The 14,865-nt window shown below is 43.8% G+C and overlaps 1 protein-coding gene across 10 annotated transcripts in view; it reads left to right on the plus strand.

Annotated features, from left to right (window-relative positions):
• hivep1 (HIVEP zinc finger 1) overlaps window positions 1-14,865 on the plus strand; it is a 294,854-nt gene that overhangs the window by 35,683 nt on the left and 244,306 nt on the right. For 3 of the 10 annotated variants that reach the window (XM_038797104.1, XM_038797110.1, XM_038797109.1), the window contains exon 1: window positions 14,027-14,199. The exons of 6 other annotated variants lie outside the window; for them this stretch is intronic. In XM_038797104.1, the coding sequence (XP_038653032.1) occupies window positions 14,157-14,199 (43 nt within the window). In that variant the 5' untranslated portion in view covers window positions 14,027-14,156. Of the gene's footprint in view, window positions 1-14,025; window positions 14,200-14,865 lie in introns of those variants that run through there. One more of the 10 variants, XM_038797113.1, reaches the window with a different exon arrangement.

Consider the following 14,865-nt stretch of genomic DNA (forward strand, 5'->3'; position numbering starts at 1 on the left):
ACATGACAGACTGGTCAGAAAAGTGAAAGCCCATGGAATTCAAGGAGACATAGCAAGTTGGAGACAAAATTGGATCAGTGGCAGGAAGCTAAGTGTTTTTGTGACCTGTAAACATTTAGTGCTGGGGTTCTGCAGGGCGCCATACAAGGTCTTTTGCTTCTGTGTTATAAGAACATAAGAACATAAGAACTAGGAGCAGGAGTAGGCCATCTGGCCCCTCGAGCCTGCTCCGCCATTCAATTAGATCATGGCTGATCTTTTGTGGACTCAGCTCCACTTTCCGGCCCGAACACCATAACCCTTAATCCCTTTATTCTTCAAAAAACTATCTATCTTTACCTTAAAAACATGTAATGAAGGAGCCTCAACTGCTTCACTGGGCAAGGAATTCCATAGATTCACAACCCTTTGGGTGAAGAAGTTCCTCCTAAACTCAGTTCTAAATCTACTTCCCCTTATTTTGAGGCTATGCCCCCTAGTTCTGCTGTCACCCGCCAGTGGAAACAACCTGCCCGCATCTATCCTATCTATTCCCTTCATAATTTTAAATGTTTCTATAAGATCCCCCCTCATCCTTCTAAATTCCAACGAGTACAGTCCCAGTCTACTCAACCTCTCCTCATAATCCAACCCCTTCAGCTCTGGGATTAACCTAGTGAATCTCCTCTGCACACCCTCCAGCGCCAGTACGTCCTTTCTCAAGTAAGGAGACCAAAACTGAACACAATATTCCAGGTGTGGCCGCACTAACACCTTATACAATTGCAACATAACCTCCCTAGTCTTAAACTCCATCCCTCTAGCAATGAAGGACAAAATTCCATTTGCCTTCTTAATCACCTGTTGCACTTGTAAACCAACCTTCTGTGACTCATGCACTAGCACACCCAAGTCTCTCTGAACAGCGGCATGCTTTAATATTTTATCGTTTAAATAATAATCCCGTTTGCTGTTATGTATTAATACGTTAGACTATGAGCAAGTTTAAGGAGTTTAATGATGCTAAATGTGATAGATTTAAAATGGATCAAGCAGTTCAACACTGGGTATCCATAAGGTGCTATAGGCCAACAGCAGCAGCAGAATTGTACTCCACCACAATCTCGAACTTCATAGCCCGGCATATCCTCCACTCCACTATTACCGGCAAGCCAGGGGATCAACACTGGTTCAATCAAGAGTGCAGGACGGCAAGCCAGGACAGGACCAAGCTTACCTCAAAATGGTGAAACTACAGCGCCGAATCACTTATATGCCAAACAGCATAAGCAGCAAGTGATGGACAGAGCTAAGTGATTCCACAGCCAACGGATCACACCTAAACTCTGCAGTACTGACCCATCCAGTTGTGAATGGTGGTGGAAAATTAAACAATTCACTGGAGGAGGAAGCTTCTTAAATATCCCTATCCTCAATGATGGAGGAGCCCAGCACATCAGCGCAAAAGACGAGGCTGAAGCATTGGCAATAATCTTCAGCCAGAAGTGCCGAGTGGATGATCCATCTCGGCCTTCTCAAGAGGTACCCAGCATCACAGATCTAGTCTTCAGCCAATTCCATTCATTCCATGTGATAGCAAGGAATGGCTGAAAGCACTACAAAGGCTATGGGCCATGCCAATATTTCAACAGTAGTACTGAAGACTTGTACTCCAGAATGTGATGTGCCCCTAGCCAAGCTGTTCCAGTACAGCTACTGCACTGGCATCAACCGGCAATGGGGAAAATTGGCCAGGTATGTTCTTTACCACAAAGCAGGACAAATCCAACCCAGTCAATTAGCTCCCCATCAGTCTGCTCTCGGATATTAGTCAAGCGATGGAAGGAGTCATGAACAGTGTTATCGGCACTTTCATAGCAATAACTTGCTCACTGACGCTCAGTTTGGGTTTCATCAGGGTCACTCAGCTTGTGACCTCATTGCAGCCTTGTTTCAAACATGGGTATAAGAGCTGAATTTCAGGGGAGAGGTGAGAGTGATTGCCCTTGGTATCAAGGAGTCCGAGCAAAACTGGGGTCAATTGGAAACGGGTGAAATCTTTCCATAAGACGAACAGACATAGGAGCAGAAGCAAGCTATTCGGCCCATCGAGTCTTATAATCCTCAACCCCATTTTCCTGCCTTATAAAAGGCGTAAAAGGGTGACTAGCGAGAGGGTAGGACCTCTTAAGGATAAACAAGGACATCTATTTGCAGATCCACAAGGGATGGGAGAGGTTCTAAATGAATATTTCTCGTCAGTATTTACTGTTGAGAAAGGCATGAATTTTAGGGAAATAGTGGTAATAAAAATCGATGTCTTGACGAGTGTACATATTCCAGAGAAGGAGATGCTGGAGGTATTAAAGCGTATCAAGGTAGATAAATCCCCCCCTCCCCACACACACAGCTGAGATATTTGAATGATCGACAGCCACCGGAGAGGTACCTGAAGAGGGTAGCAAATGTTGTGCCCTTGTTTAAGAAAGGATGTAGGGATAAGCCTGGGAACTACAGACTGGTTATTCTTACTTCTGTAGTGGGTAAATGGTTAGAAGGTATTCTGAGGGACAGGATCTACAGGCATTTAGACAGGCAAGGGCTAATTCGAGAAAGTCAGCATGGCTTTGTAAGGGGAAAGTCATGTCTCACGAATTTGATTTGAGTTTTGTTTGAAGGGGTAGCCAAGAACGTAGATTAGGGCAGTGCAGTCGACGTTGCCTACATGGATTTTATCAATGCCTTTGACAAGGTACAGCATTGTAGGTTGTTGCAAAAGGTTAAATTTCACGGAATCCAGGGTGAGGTAGCCAATTGGATACAAAATTGGCTTGGCAATCAAAGCCTGTGACCAGCCGTGTGCCTCAGGGATCGGTGCTAGGTCCAATGTTATTTGTGATGTATATTAATGATTTAGATGAGAATGTAGGAGGCATGGTTAGTAAGTTTGCAGATGACACCAAGATAGTGAAGAAGGTTGTATAAGATTGCAACAGGATCTTGACCAATTGGGCCAGTGGGTCGATGAATGACAGATGGAGTTTAATTTGGATAAATGTGAGGTGATGCATTTTGGTAGATCAAATCAGGGCAGGATCTACTCAGTTAATGGTAGGGAGTTGGGGAGAGTTACAGAACAAAGTGATCTAGGGGTACAGGTTCATAGCTCCTTGAAGGTGGAGTTGCAGGTGGAGAGGGTCTGAAGAAGGTATTCAGCATGCTAGGTTTCATTGGTCAGAATATTGAATACAGGAGTTGGGATGTATTGTTGAAGTTGTACAAGACAGTAAGACCACACATGGAATACTGTGTTCAGTTCTGGTCACCCTATTATAGGATGGATATTTTTAAACTAGAAAGAGTGCAGAAGAGATTTACGAGGTTGCTACCAGGGCTTGATGGTCTGATTTATAAGGAGAGGCTGGGACTTTTTTCCCTGGATGGTAGGAGGCTTAGGGATGATCTTATTGAGATCTATAAAATAATGAGGAGCATAGATAAGGTAGATAGTTAACATATTTTCCCAAAGGTAGAGGAGTCTCGAACTAGAGGGCTTGGATTTAAGGTGAGAGATACAAAAGAGACCAGAGGGGAAATTTCTTCACACCGAGGATGGTGAACATCTGGAATGTGCTGCCAGAGGCAGTGGTAGTGGTGGGTCCAAGTTTTTAGTTTAAAAAACAGTTAGACAGTTACGTGGGCAGGGTGGGTATAGAAGGATACGAGCCAAATGCAGGCAAGTGGGACTAGCATAGTGATAGAACTGGGTGGCATGGACAAGCTGGGCCGAAGGGCCTGTTTCCATGCTGTAAACATCTATGACTCTGTGATCCCCATAACTCTTGATTCACTTCCTGAATAAAAGTCTGTCTATCTCAGCCTTGAGCATAATGACCCTTTCTGCAGCCCTCAGCAGATTCCACAGATCCAGTACCCTCTGATAGAAGAAACTCCTCACCTCTGTCTAAAATGGGCGGCTGCTTACTCTTGAGATTATGCCGTCTGGTCCGAGACACTCTCACAAGGGAAACTACTCTCAGCATCTACTCTATCAAGTCTCCTGAGAGCCTCCTATAGGTCTCAATAAGGTAACCTCTCATTCTTCTGAACTCCAATGAGTAGATGCCAAACCTACTTTACCTCTCCTCATAAGAAAATCCCCTCGTACCTGGGATCAACCTATTGAACCTTCTGTGTACTGCCTCCAACGCCAGTACATCTCTCCTTCGATCTGGGGACCAAAACTATTCAGTATTTCAAGTGTGATTTAACTAATGCCTTGTACAGTTTTAGCAAGTCTTCCCTTTTTTTATACACCATTCTCCTTGAAATAAAGGCCAGGCCAACATATTATTATATGTATGAGGACCCCCAACCTTTCTCCATTTAGATAATAATCAACTCCTTTATTATTCATACCAAAGTGCATAACTACACATTTCCTGCATTATATTCCATCTCCAAGTTTTTGCCCACTCATTTAACCTGTCTGTATCCCGCTGGAGACACTTTGGGCTGGATTCTTCCACCCTGCCCGCCGCAAGATCACTACGGGCAGAACACGGACCATGTAAAGGTCCATTGACATCGGGCGTGAATTTCCAGTCTCCGGGCAGGCGCGGCCGGAGAATCCCGCCCTTTGTGCCATCCTCTCCTTCCCACTTATTTTTGTGTCATCCACAAACACTCACTTCCTTTGTCTAAGCCATTAACTAGTGGATATATCCACTAGTTACAAATTCTATTAGTTAGCTAATCCTCTATCCATGCCAATATACTTCCTCCACCATTGATGAACAGTGGCAGCAGTGTGTAACATCTACAAGATTCACTGCAGGAACTCACAAATGCTCCTTAGACAGCACCTTCAAAATCCATGACTGCTGTCATCTAGAAGGGCAAGTGGTAACAGATAAACAGGAACACCACCACCTGGACGTCGCTCACCATCCTGACTTGGAAATACATCGGCATTCCTTCCCTGTAGATGGGCCAAAATCCGAGAACTGCCTCCCTAAAAGCACTGTGGGTGTACCTATACCATAAGGACTGCAGCTGTCAAGCAGGCAGCTCACCACCACTAGCATCTCACTATCAATTAGGGAAGGGCAATAAATGCTGGCTTATCCAGCGACACCAGTGTCCCCTCGATGAATTTTTAAAAAACCAAGAAATGTGTAGACTGCAAGAAGGTATTAATATAATAGTCAGGTGAGAAGAAAAGTTGCAAATGAAATTCAATCTCTAGAATTGAGGAAATGCATTTGGGGAAGGCAAACAACGCAAGGGATTATTGAATGTATGTCCAAGCTCATGGTCTACAGAGCAGTAGTAATACCAACCCTCTTATGTGACTTAGACATGGATTATGTACAGCAGGCACCTCAAAACCCTGGAGAAGTACCACCAACGCTGCCTCCACAAGATCCTGCAAGTCCATTGGCAGCATAGATGCACCAGAAATAGCATTCTTGCTGAAGCCAACATCCCCAGCATCGAAGCATTGATCACATCTGCATGCCTTACGTGAAGCTCTGAAAACAAACACAAACACACTAGTCAGAGCTTCAACATGGCAAAAGAGCCCCAGGAGGCCAGAGGGCAAGCTTCAAGGACACCCTCAAAACATCCATGAAAAAGTGCAACATCCCCACTGACACCTGCGAGTCCGTGGCTCATGACCGTCCAAAGTAGAGCAAAAGCGTTCTGTAAGGAGCTGAACACCTAGTTTCATCGGCGAGAGGAAGTTGAAGTCCAGCATAGACGACAAAAGGAGCGCGTGGGCACTCCACCCACCCGCCCACTCTGCCATCTACTGTCTGCCCCACCTGTAACAGAGACTGTAGGTCGCCTGAGAACTCAATGTAGCATGGAAGCACGTCATCCTAAACTCCGAGGGGCTGCCCAAGAAGGATATTGAGAATTTTACAGAAGCTAAGGGTTGGGGTGCATGTGCACAGATCCCTGAAGGTGGCTGAACAGATAGCTGCGGCAGTCAAAAAGGCGCATTGGGTACTTGCCTTTATTACTTTAAGCATAGAATATAATAGAGGAGAGGTTGTGCTGGAACTATACAAAATACTATTTATGTCATCTCTAGAATATGACATTTCTGGTCAGAGCATTACAGAAAGGATGTGATCACACTCGAAGTGGGTACAGGGGAGTTTTACACAGCCAAAATTCTCCACTCCTGGTATCTATGAAGAAGGACTGAATAGGTGTGATTGTTTACTTTGGAACAGAAGAGGCTGAGGTATAAAATTATGTTGTGGGACCTAGATAGATGGAATAGGAAGGGCTCAGCAGGTCTGGGAGCATTTGTGGAGAAAGAAGCAGAGTTAACAGATGCTCCCAGACCTGTTAGGTTTTACCAGCATTTTTTGTTTTTGTTTCAAATCTCCAGCATCCACACTATTTTGCTTTTATTGTATTGGATTGGAAGGGGCCGTTTCCCTTAGCAAAGTGGTCAATAACCAAGGAACATTGATTTAAAATAATTGGCAGAAGCTTTAAAAGTGAGTTAAGAATATTTTTTGCTCAAGAGGGTGGTGAGACCTGGAACTCGCTACCTGAAAGCATGGTAGACACAGAAATCCAAACCACATTCAAAGAAATGTGCCGTTGGAGAGCAGACTTACAAGGCCACTTACTAAGAGCTGGAAAGCGGGATCTGGTTTTTCTGCTGGCACAGACAGAATTAACCAAATGGCGGCCTCCTGTGCCATCCATATCTTTTCTATCCAGTTGTTTAAAAGAGAATGTTGAACTTTTTAACTCACTATAAAACATCGCTATTATTCTGACCAACATCGAGCTTGCCTGTGCCATTTTGGTCTGTAACTTTGTCAACTCTGAGACCACTGATCCTTCTGATATTTCTCCCACAATCTTCTGCATCTAACTAGGTGTGGTGTCCTGTCCTTTCAACCTGTCTTACTTTATAATTTATTTGTATACAACAAAACCTTAGCAAAGATGATACTCCATGTCCCACTAGTGATCACTTTATATTGGCCTTACATGAATACTTTCTAAGATTATAAAAGCTACTGCACAGTCTCTGATTATGCATCGCCCTGAAACCTCTGGCCTAGTCCATAATTACTAGTTTAGATTTTGAAATGGCCATTGTACTGGAACACTGGTCTTTAACACTGAGGAATCACCCGTCATTGTCTTGTAAGAAGTCTTACAACACCAGGTTAAAGTCCAACAGGTTTGTTTCAAACATGAGCTTTCGGAGCACTGCTCCTTCCTCAGGTGAATGGAGAGGTATGTTCCAGAAACATTTATAAAGACAAAGTCAGAGATGCCAGACAATGCTTGGAATGCGAGCATTTGCGGGTAATCAAATCATTACAGATCCAGAGATAGGGGGTAATCCCAGGTTAAAGAGGTGTGAATTGTCTCAAGGGAGGACACTTGCTGGGATTTTGCAAGTCCAGGCCAGATGGTGGGGGTAGATGTAATGCGACATGAATCCAAGCTCCCGGTTGAGGCCACCCTCATGCGTGCGGAACTTAGCTATAAGTTTTTGCTCGGCAATTCTGCGTTGTCGCGTGTCCTGAAGACCGTCTTGGAGAACGCTTACCCTGGAGATCAGAGGCTTAATGCCCCTGTCTGCTGAAGTGTTCCCCGACTGGAAGGGAACATTCCTGCCTGGTGATTGTCGCACGATGCCCCTTCATACGTTGTCGCAGTGTCTGCATGGTCTCGCCAATGTACCACGCTTCAGGACATCCTTTCCTGCAGCGTATGAGGTAGACTACATTGGTCGAGTCGCACAAGTATGTGCCGCGTACCTGGTGAGTGGTGTTTCCACGTGTAATAGTGGTATCCATGTCGATGATCTGGCATGTCTTGCAGAGATTGCCCTGGCAGGGTTGTGTGGTGTCGTGGTCACTGTTCTGAAGGCTGGGTAATTTGCTGCAAACAATGGTTTGTTTGATGTTGCGCGGTGTTTGAAGACAAGTAGTGGGGGTGTGGGGATGACCTTGGTAAGATGTTCATCTTCATTGATGATGTGTTGAAGGCTGCGAAGAAGATGTCGTAGTTTCTCCGCCCCAGGAAAGTACTGGACGACGAAGGGTACTCTGTCAGTTGTGTCCCGTGTTTGTCTTCTGAGGAGGTCAGTGCGGTTTTTTGCTGTGGCGTGTTGGAACTGTCGATCGATGAGTCGAGTGCCATATCCCGTTCGTATGAGGGCATTTTCCAGTATCTGTAGGTGTCTGTTACGCTCCTCCTCGTCTGAGCAGATCTTGTGTATACGGAGGGCTTGTCCATAGGGGATGGCTTCTTTAATGTGTTTAGGGTGGAAGCTGGAGAAGTGGAGCATTGTGAGGTTATCTGTGGGCTTGCGGTAAAGCGAAGTGCTGAGGTGACCGTCCTTGATGGAGATGAGTGTGTCCAAGAATGCAACTGATTTTGGAGAGCAGTCCATGGTGAGTCTGATGGTGGGATGGAACTTATTGATGTCATCGTTTCAGTGATTCTTCGCTGTTGGTCCAAAGGAAAAAAATGTAATCGATGTATCTGATGTATAACGTCGGATGAAGGTCCTGTGCGGTCAGGAAGTCTTGTTCAAACTTGTGCAAGAAGATGTTGGCATATTGAGGTGCAAATTTGGTCCCCATGGCTGTTCCGTGCGTCTGGATGAAGAATTTGTTGTCAAAGGTGAAGACGTTGTGATCTAGAATGAAGCAATGAGTTGCAGAATTGCGTCTGGAGATTGGCAGTTGTCGGTGTAGAGGACTGAGGCTGTTGCAGCAATGCCGTTGTCATGGGGGATGCTGGTGTAGAGTGCCGAGACATCCATTGTGACGAGGAATGTTCCTGGTTCAACTGGTCCATGGGTGCTGAGTTTCTGTAGGAAGTCCGTCGTGTCAAGACAGAGGCTGGGTGTACCTTGTACGATGGGTTTCAAGATGCCCACGATGTGGCCAGAGGTTCTCACACAGGGCCTCATTGCCTGAAACGATAGGACAGCCTGGTGTGTTGGCCTTGTGTATTTTCGGTAGGCAGTAGAGATCTCCAATGCAGGGATTATGTGGGATGAGAACACGTAGGGTGCTCTGAAGGTCTGGATCCAAGGTCGTGATCAGTCTGTTGAGTTGGCGGATGTGTTTCTTGGTTGGATCTGCGGGTAACTGTCTGTAATGTTCCTGGTTGTTGAGTTGTCGGTATACTTCTTTGTAGTAGCCTTCCTTTGTCTGCTGGTTTTCAGCAGTCAAGGGCATTCAGCCTCTGATCTCCGGGTAAGCGTTCTCCAAGGCGGTCTTCAGGACACGCGACAACGCAGAATTGCCGAGCAAAAACTTATAGCTAAGTTCCGCACGCATGAGGGCGGCCTCAACGGGAACTTGGATTCATGTCGCATGACATTCACCCCCCACCATCTGGCCTGGACTTGCAAAATCCTACCAACTGTACTGGCTTGAGACAATTCACACCTCTTTAACCTGGGATTTCCCCCTATCTCTGGATCTGTAATGATTTAATTACCTGCAAATGCTCGCATTCCAAGCATTGTCTGGCATCTCTGACTTTGTCTATATAAATGTTTCTGGAACATACCTCTCCATTCACCTGAGGAAGGAGCAGTGCTCCAAAAGCTTGTGTTTGAAACAAACCTGTCGGACTTTAACCTGGACTTCTTACTGTGCTCACCCCAGTCCAACGCCGGCATCTCCACGTCATTGTCTTGGGCATCTCTGTAATTATTTCCAAACAAGTTATCCTCCTATGATTTACAAGATGGAAAGTGTATTGAGGTTACCCTGTACCCTACAACACTCCGTAGTTTACTGGTAGAAACCTGCCTTGAGCTAAAACAATAGGGCAGTATTCAGACAATGTATACTCTCCATACAAAACAGAAGATCGTTTTGACAACTGTAACCACAACAGATCACAAAGGTTAATTTATGCAAATGCTATACTTTGTGCAAAACAGAAAGCTATGACCAATTTGAATGTCGAGTTTCTCTTGCCTGCATGCTCGTGAGTTACCACTGATGATGCTGTAATCATTTTGGTTATTTTCAACATCAGGTGGTAATTGCAAATTGAGAAATGAAACATGATATTTTGAAGGTTAGGGAAGCCTTTTGGCAGCAACTAACACCAACTGAGGTTTAACTGTCTCGTAACTATAATGAAGCAGTTTGGGCAGAAGGAAACCCGTCAATCCAGAAGCGGAGACCACAGACTGAATCTTCCAAGGAGTGGCAGTCACTGCCATTCTGCTCTTATTTTTTACACCGGGCAGGAGCTTTGCCGGATATCTGAACTGAACTCTTCAGAAATGTGGAGCATACCTGCTCTTGGACTTCTCCTTCATTGGGCAGGATCATCGGGGGAAGCTAAGCCAAACCCTTTTTATCATGAGGTGCAGTTCTTTATTAAGACTTCATTCATTAACACAATTGAAGCTTTTTGATACTTAAATAGCTTTTTACTGTGTTAGTGAATGAGAGTGGTTATAATAATCTTTATTATTGTCACAAGTAGGCTTACATTAACACTGCAATTAAGTTACTGTGAAAATTACCTAGTCGCCACATTCTGGCACCTGTTTGGGTACACAGAGGGAGAATTCAGAATGTCCAAATTACCTATCAGCACGTCTTTCAGGACTTGTTGGAGGAAACTGGAGCATCCGGAGGAAAACCATGCAGACGGGGGCGGGGAGAACGTGCAGACAGCACACAGACAGTGACCCACGCCGGGAATCAAACCTAGGACCCTGGCGCTGTGAAACAACAGTGCGATCCACTGTATGGCCCGTAGATTGGAGGGGAGTGGGGGGGGGGGGGGGGGGGGGGGGGCTGATGTTAATGGGGAGTGGCAGGGTCGGTTGTATCATTACCCAGGAAGTTACAGTTTGTTCTTTCAGTTTTATATTTCCTGGGTAGCGATCCAGGTAAATGGATAGTTTACCTATCCAAAGTCTCTGACGAGTTCCGTGTTAGGAGACTCTTTTCAGAGGTTTCTGGATGCAGGGGAAATTGCTCATGGGAAATTGAAACTTCTTGGATAATTCCCACCGAGTCCTAGTGTTGCTACTTCCAAGGGGGTCTCCCCCACCACATCTTTGGGGTATCTATGGGTTTCAACCATCCCAGAGACTGGAATATCTGGACCCATCTTTATTGTAAAGAGATGTGCAGTATTATGTTGTCACTGACCCATACCAGTTTGAGTATGGGTGTTTTTTGGGTATGTTTTCATTTTTGAAAACTCTTTTTTCAACTATCTTCCCGTATGCTCTTCAGAGAATGGGTGCCATACTTTGCTCACATGCTGTCACATGTACCTGTTGGTAGTCACTAGGATCTCTTGGGTGCCCAACCAAGTGAGATAACCCCTTCCACTTTCATTAAAAACTGAAAATGATAATTACTCATCTATGGAGAGAGAAGCAGTTAATACTTTAGGTCAGAAAGATGTAAGAGTTGGGGCAGCACGGTGGCACAGTGGTTAGCATTGCTGCCTACGGCGCTGAGGACCCGGGTTCGAATCCCGGCCCTGGGTCACTGTCCGTGAGGAGTTTGCACATTCTCCCCGTGTCTGCGTGGGTTTCACCCCCACAACCCAAAGATGTGTAGGATAGGTGGATTGGCTACGCTAAATTGCCCCTTAATTGGAAAAAATAATTGGGTACTCTAAATTTAAAAAAAAAAGAAAGATGTAAGAGTTTAAGCAAGAAATGTGAAAACAATGGAAGGGAAGTCTGTGATAAGGTTAGGACAGGAGAAATTAAATTGCAAAACAGATGATGGTGCAAGGCAAAAAGACATAGTAATGGGACAAGCAAGGAACAAAAATGGAATTAGACGAGCTGCAAATCGAAAAAGCAGAATCATCACTTAACTGGTATCCAAAAGGTTGGGGGCATAGGTTATGATGTGGAATTGTTGAACTTGGTGTTAGATTCAAAAAGCTTGATCGAAAGATGAGTTGCTGCTCTTTGAGCTTGTGTTGAGCTTCATTGGGAAAGAATAGTAGAATGAGGGCAGAGAGGTCAATGTGGGAGTGGGTGAAGAATAAAACAATATATTTTGTTTGCTTTTAATCACATGATGTGTTGCTTCAGTAAGCTAGCTCTGTTTCAGAAATTCAGAAAACAAGTGCATTTGCTGTAACAGGATAATAATGAACATCAAACATTTTATTTAGTGTCTCCAGTTACCTTTTTAAAAATTCATCTTGGGCATTGAGAGATGGTAGCAAGGTCAGCATTAATTGCCCCATTCCTAATTGTCCTCGAAGGTGGCAGTGCATTGTCGTCACATAGAATTCCATGACTTTGATCCAGTAACAGCGCAGGAACAATGAAGGGTAATGGGGTATATTTCCTAATTGAGATGGTGTGTGAATTGGAGATGGAAATGTTCTCGTGCACCAAGCTGCAAACAATATATATAAAAATATATATAAATATTTTATATTCCCTGCTGGGTCACTGTCTGTGGGTTTTGTCCGGATTTCCTTCCACAGTCCACAGATGTGCAGGTTAGGTGGATTGGCCATGATAAATGGCCCTTAGTGTCCAAAAAGGTTAGGAGGGGTTATTGAGTTACGGGGATAGGGTGGAAGTGAGGGCTTAAATGGGTCGGTGCAGAATCGATGGGCCAAATGGCCTCCTTCTGCACTGTATGTTCTATATAGTCTACATATAAATATAATGTCAATGGTTCTGAAACTCATGAAAATCGATGTATCTTCAATTTCCCAAAGGAAAAATGTCTGCTCTTTGTTAAAGTCACTGCCACAGGCGGCGCAGTGGTTAGCACTGCTGTCTCATGGTGTAGATGTCCTGGGGTTCGATCCTGGCCCCGGGTTACTGTCCATGTGGAGTTTGCGCAATCTCCCCGAGTCTGCGTGGTGTCACCTCCAAAACCCAACGATGTATAGGGTAGGTGAATTTGCCACACTAAATTGCCCCTTAATTGGAAAATTTCAAAAGAATTTTAAAAAATCACTGCCACAGGTTAATCAAAATTTAATTCAAAAAGGTTAAAGCAATATAAATTTAATTATTTAATTTAATTGATGCTCATGGTGCATCAGCATAAATAATGATATTTATTGTCACAAGTAGGTTTACATTAACACTGCAATGACGTTACTGTGGAAAGCCCCTAGTCGGAACAGTCCAGCACCTGCACCATTTTATAACTATAATCAACAAACTGATAGTGCTGCAGATAGTGTGACATTCATTCTGCATGCTAGATGCACAACTTCGAAAATATTGGAATTGGATGTGATTCTGAAATCATGGCTCATAGATTGATGTCTTCCCTTTTTCTCTTCCTCTCTGCATGACTTAACAGATGCTTAGCAGTATTCTGTAAATCCTTCCAATAAATGTTCATGCGTGAACCTGTATGATGACATTTGACAGGTGATGTGGCCTTGGATACCATTACAACAGAATCTTATTGTTAGCCTCACTTAGTCTCAACTTGGCACATTTCAAGTAAAATAATTAACTATATCATGATTAGCAAAGGAACATATGTGTGTCTTTCATTCTAGTATAGTATTATTGAGACCAGGTGTAATGCCCATTGAAACCTAGATATGATTAACTAACTACAGGTACAGCACAGACTAGTAGCTCCCTAGTCATTGGTCTGGAGTTGGGTGCTTGTGGTTTGCTTATATCATGTTAATTATTCTTCTAACAATTTTTAAAATGCATATACCCTGGCAGTTTTGTACAGAAGCTTTTTATATCCGGAAACGGAAAGTTTAAAACACAAGTTTTAAAATATACTCTTAATTTAAATATTCCACAGAAAGGTTGATTCTGTTCTGTGTTTTGGCAGAAATCTTGATGTAGGTTGGGCTAGTTCTCTGAGGCTGCACCCTTCTAAGCAACGCAGTTGGCTAAATCCTGTAGCATAAGCGGGAAGTGGTCTCCCTGGTTTCAAAACTAGTCACAGGATTACATTTAGGTACTTTCCAGAGTGTATTGCGTAATGTTGTTTGTGGCAGCCAATGTGAGATCTGCAACTTCAGTGACAGCTGTTCTTGCTGTGAAACTGCTGGGTGTAGTAGGAAGAGTATTAGCCTGTTGAATTCTTATGTGCTTACTGGCAACTACTGGCAAACCTTAATTCAGTTCACTTAAAAAAAAACCAATCCATTTTGCTTTCAGTTTTTGGATGAGGACTATTATGTGGTCACAATTAAACTCCGTGCGTTGTTGTAAGTATATAAGATTGTTTAATGTCCTATTTACGCTGTGTTATTCAGAACCGAGAAATGGAATTTGGAAAGTCTAATGGAGATTACTTGCATGTGTTTTTTAAAATAACTTTGCTTGTTACATTGACGTCTAACAGTGGCTGTGTGGAAACTTTCAAGAAAACATGTTGAATTTTGCAGAGTAGTTGAAATGTGACTTTATTATATCGTGTTTAATTTTGACAGTGGGCTTGCTGTTACTGAGGTAGCAGTGATGCTCCATTAGCTGCCTAGAAAATAATATTCTGTTCAGTAGAGTTAGGGGACAATCTGCCAAATAACGTTACTCTGTGCAGGTTGATAGTAAGATGGTAGAAATCCAGTGTGCGTAACACTAGAACAAAAAACCTATTCCAATTTATTGAAATAAAATGCAGATACATGATTTTATAGACCAATTCTGTCTGTCTGTTAGGGATGCCATCAATAAAGTATGACACCGGAAGTGCATGCTACACAAAATGATAACTAGTTGATTTTGAGTGGTGTTGCTTACAGTAACTAGGAGAAACTGATTATTCATCTGTCTACTTTTGAAAATATCTCTGTCTACCCTGTCTTTCGCTCTGTTTCCCCCTCCCCCACACCCCTCACTCTTCCGTTTTTCTTTGCCTCTCTCCCCTCAGC

This window comes from Scyliorhinus canicula, chromosome 5 (genome assembly GCF_902713615.1).
Source record: "Scyliorhinus canicula chromosome 5, sScyCan1.1, whole genome shotgun sequence".
Taxonomy (NCBI): Eukaryota; Metazoa; Chordata; class Chondrichthyes; order Carcharhiniformes; family Scyliorhinidae; genus Scyliorhinus; species Scyliorhinus canicula.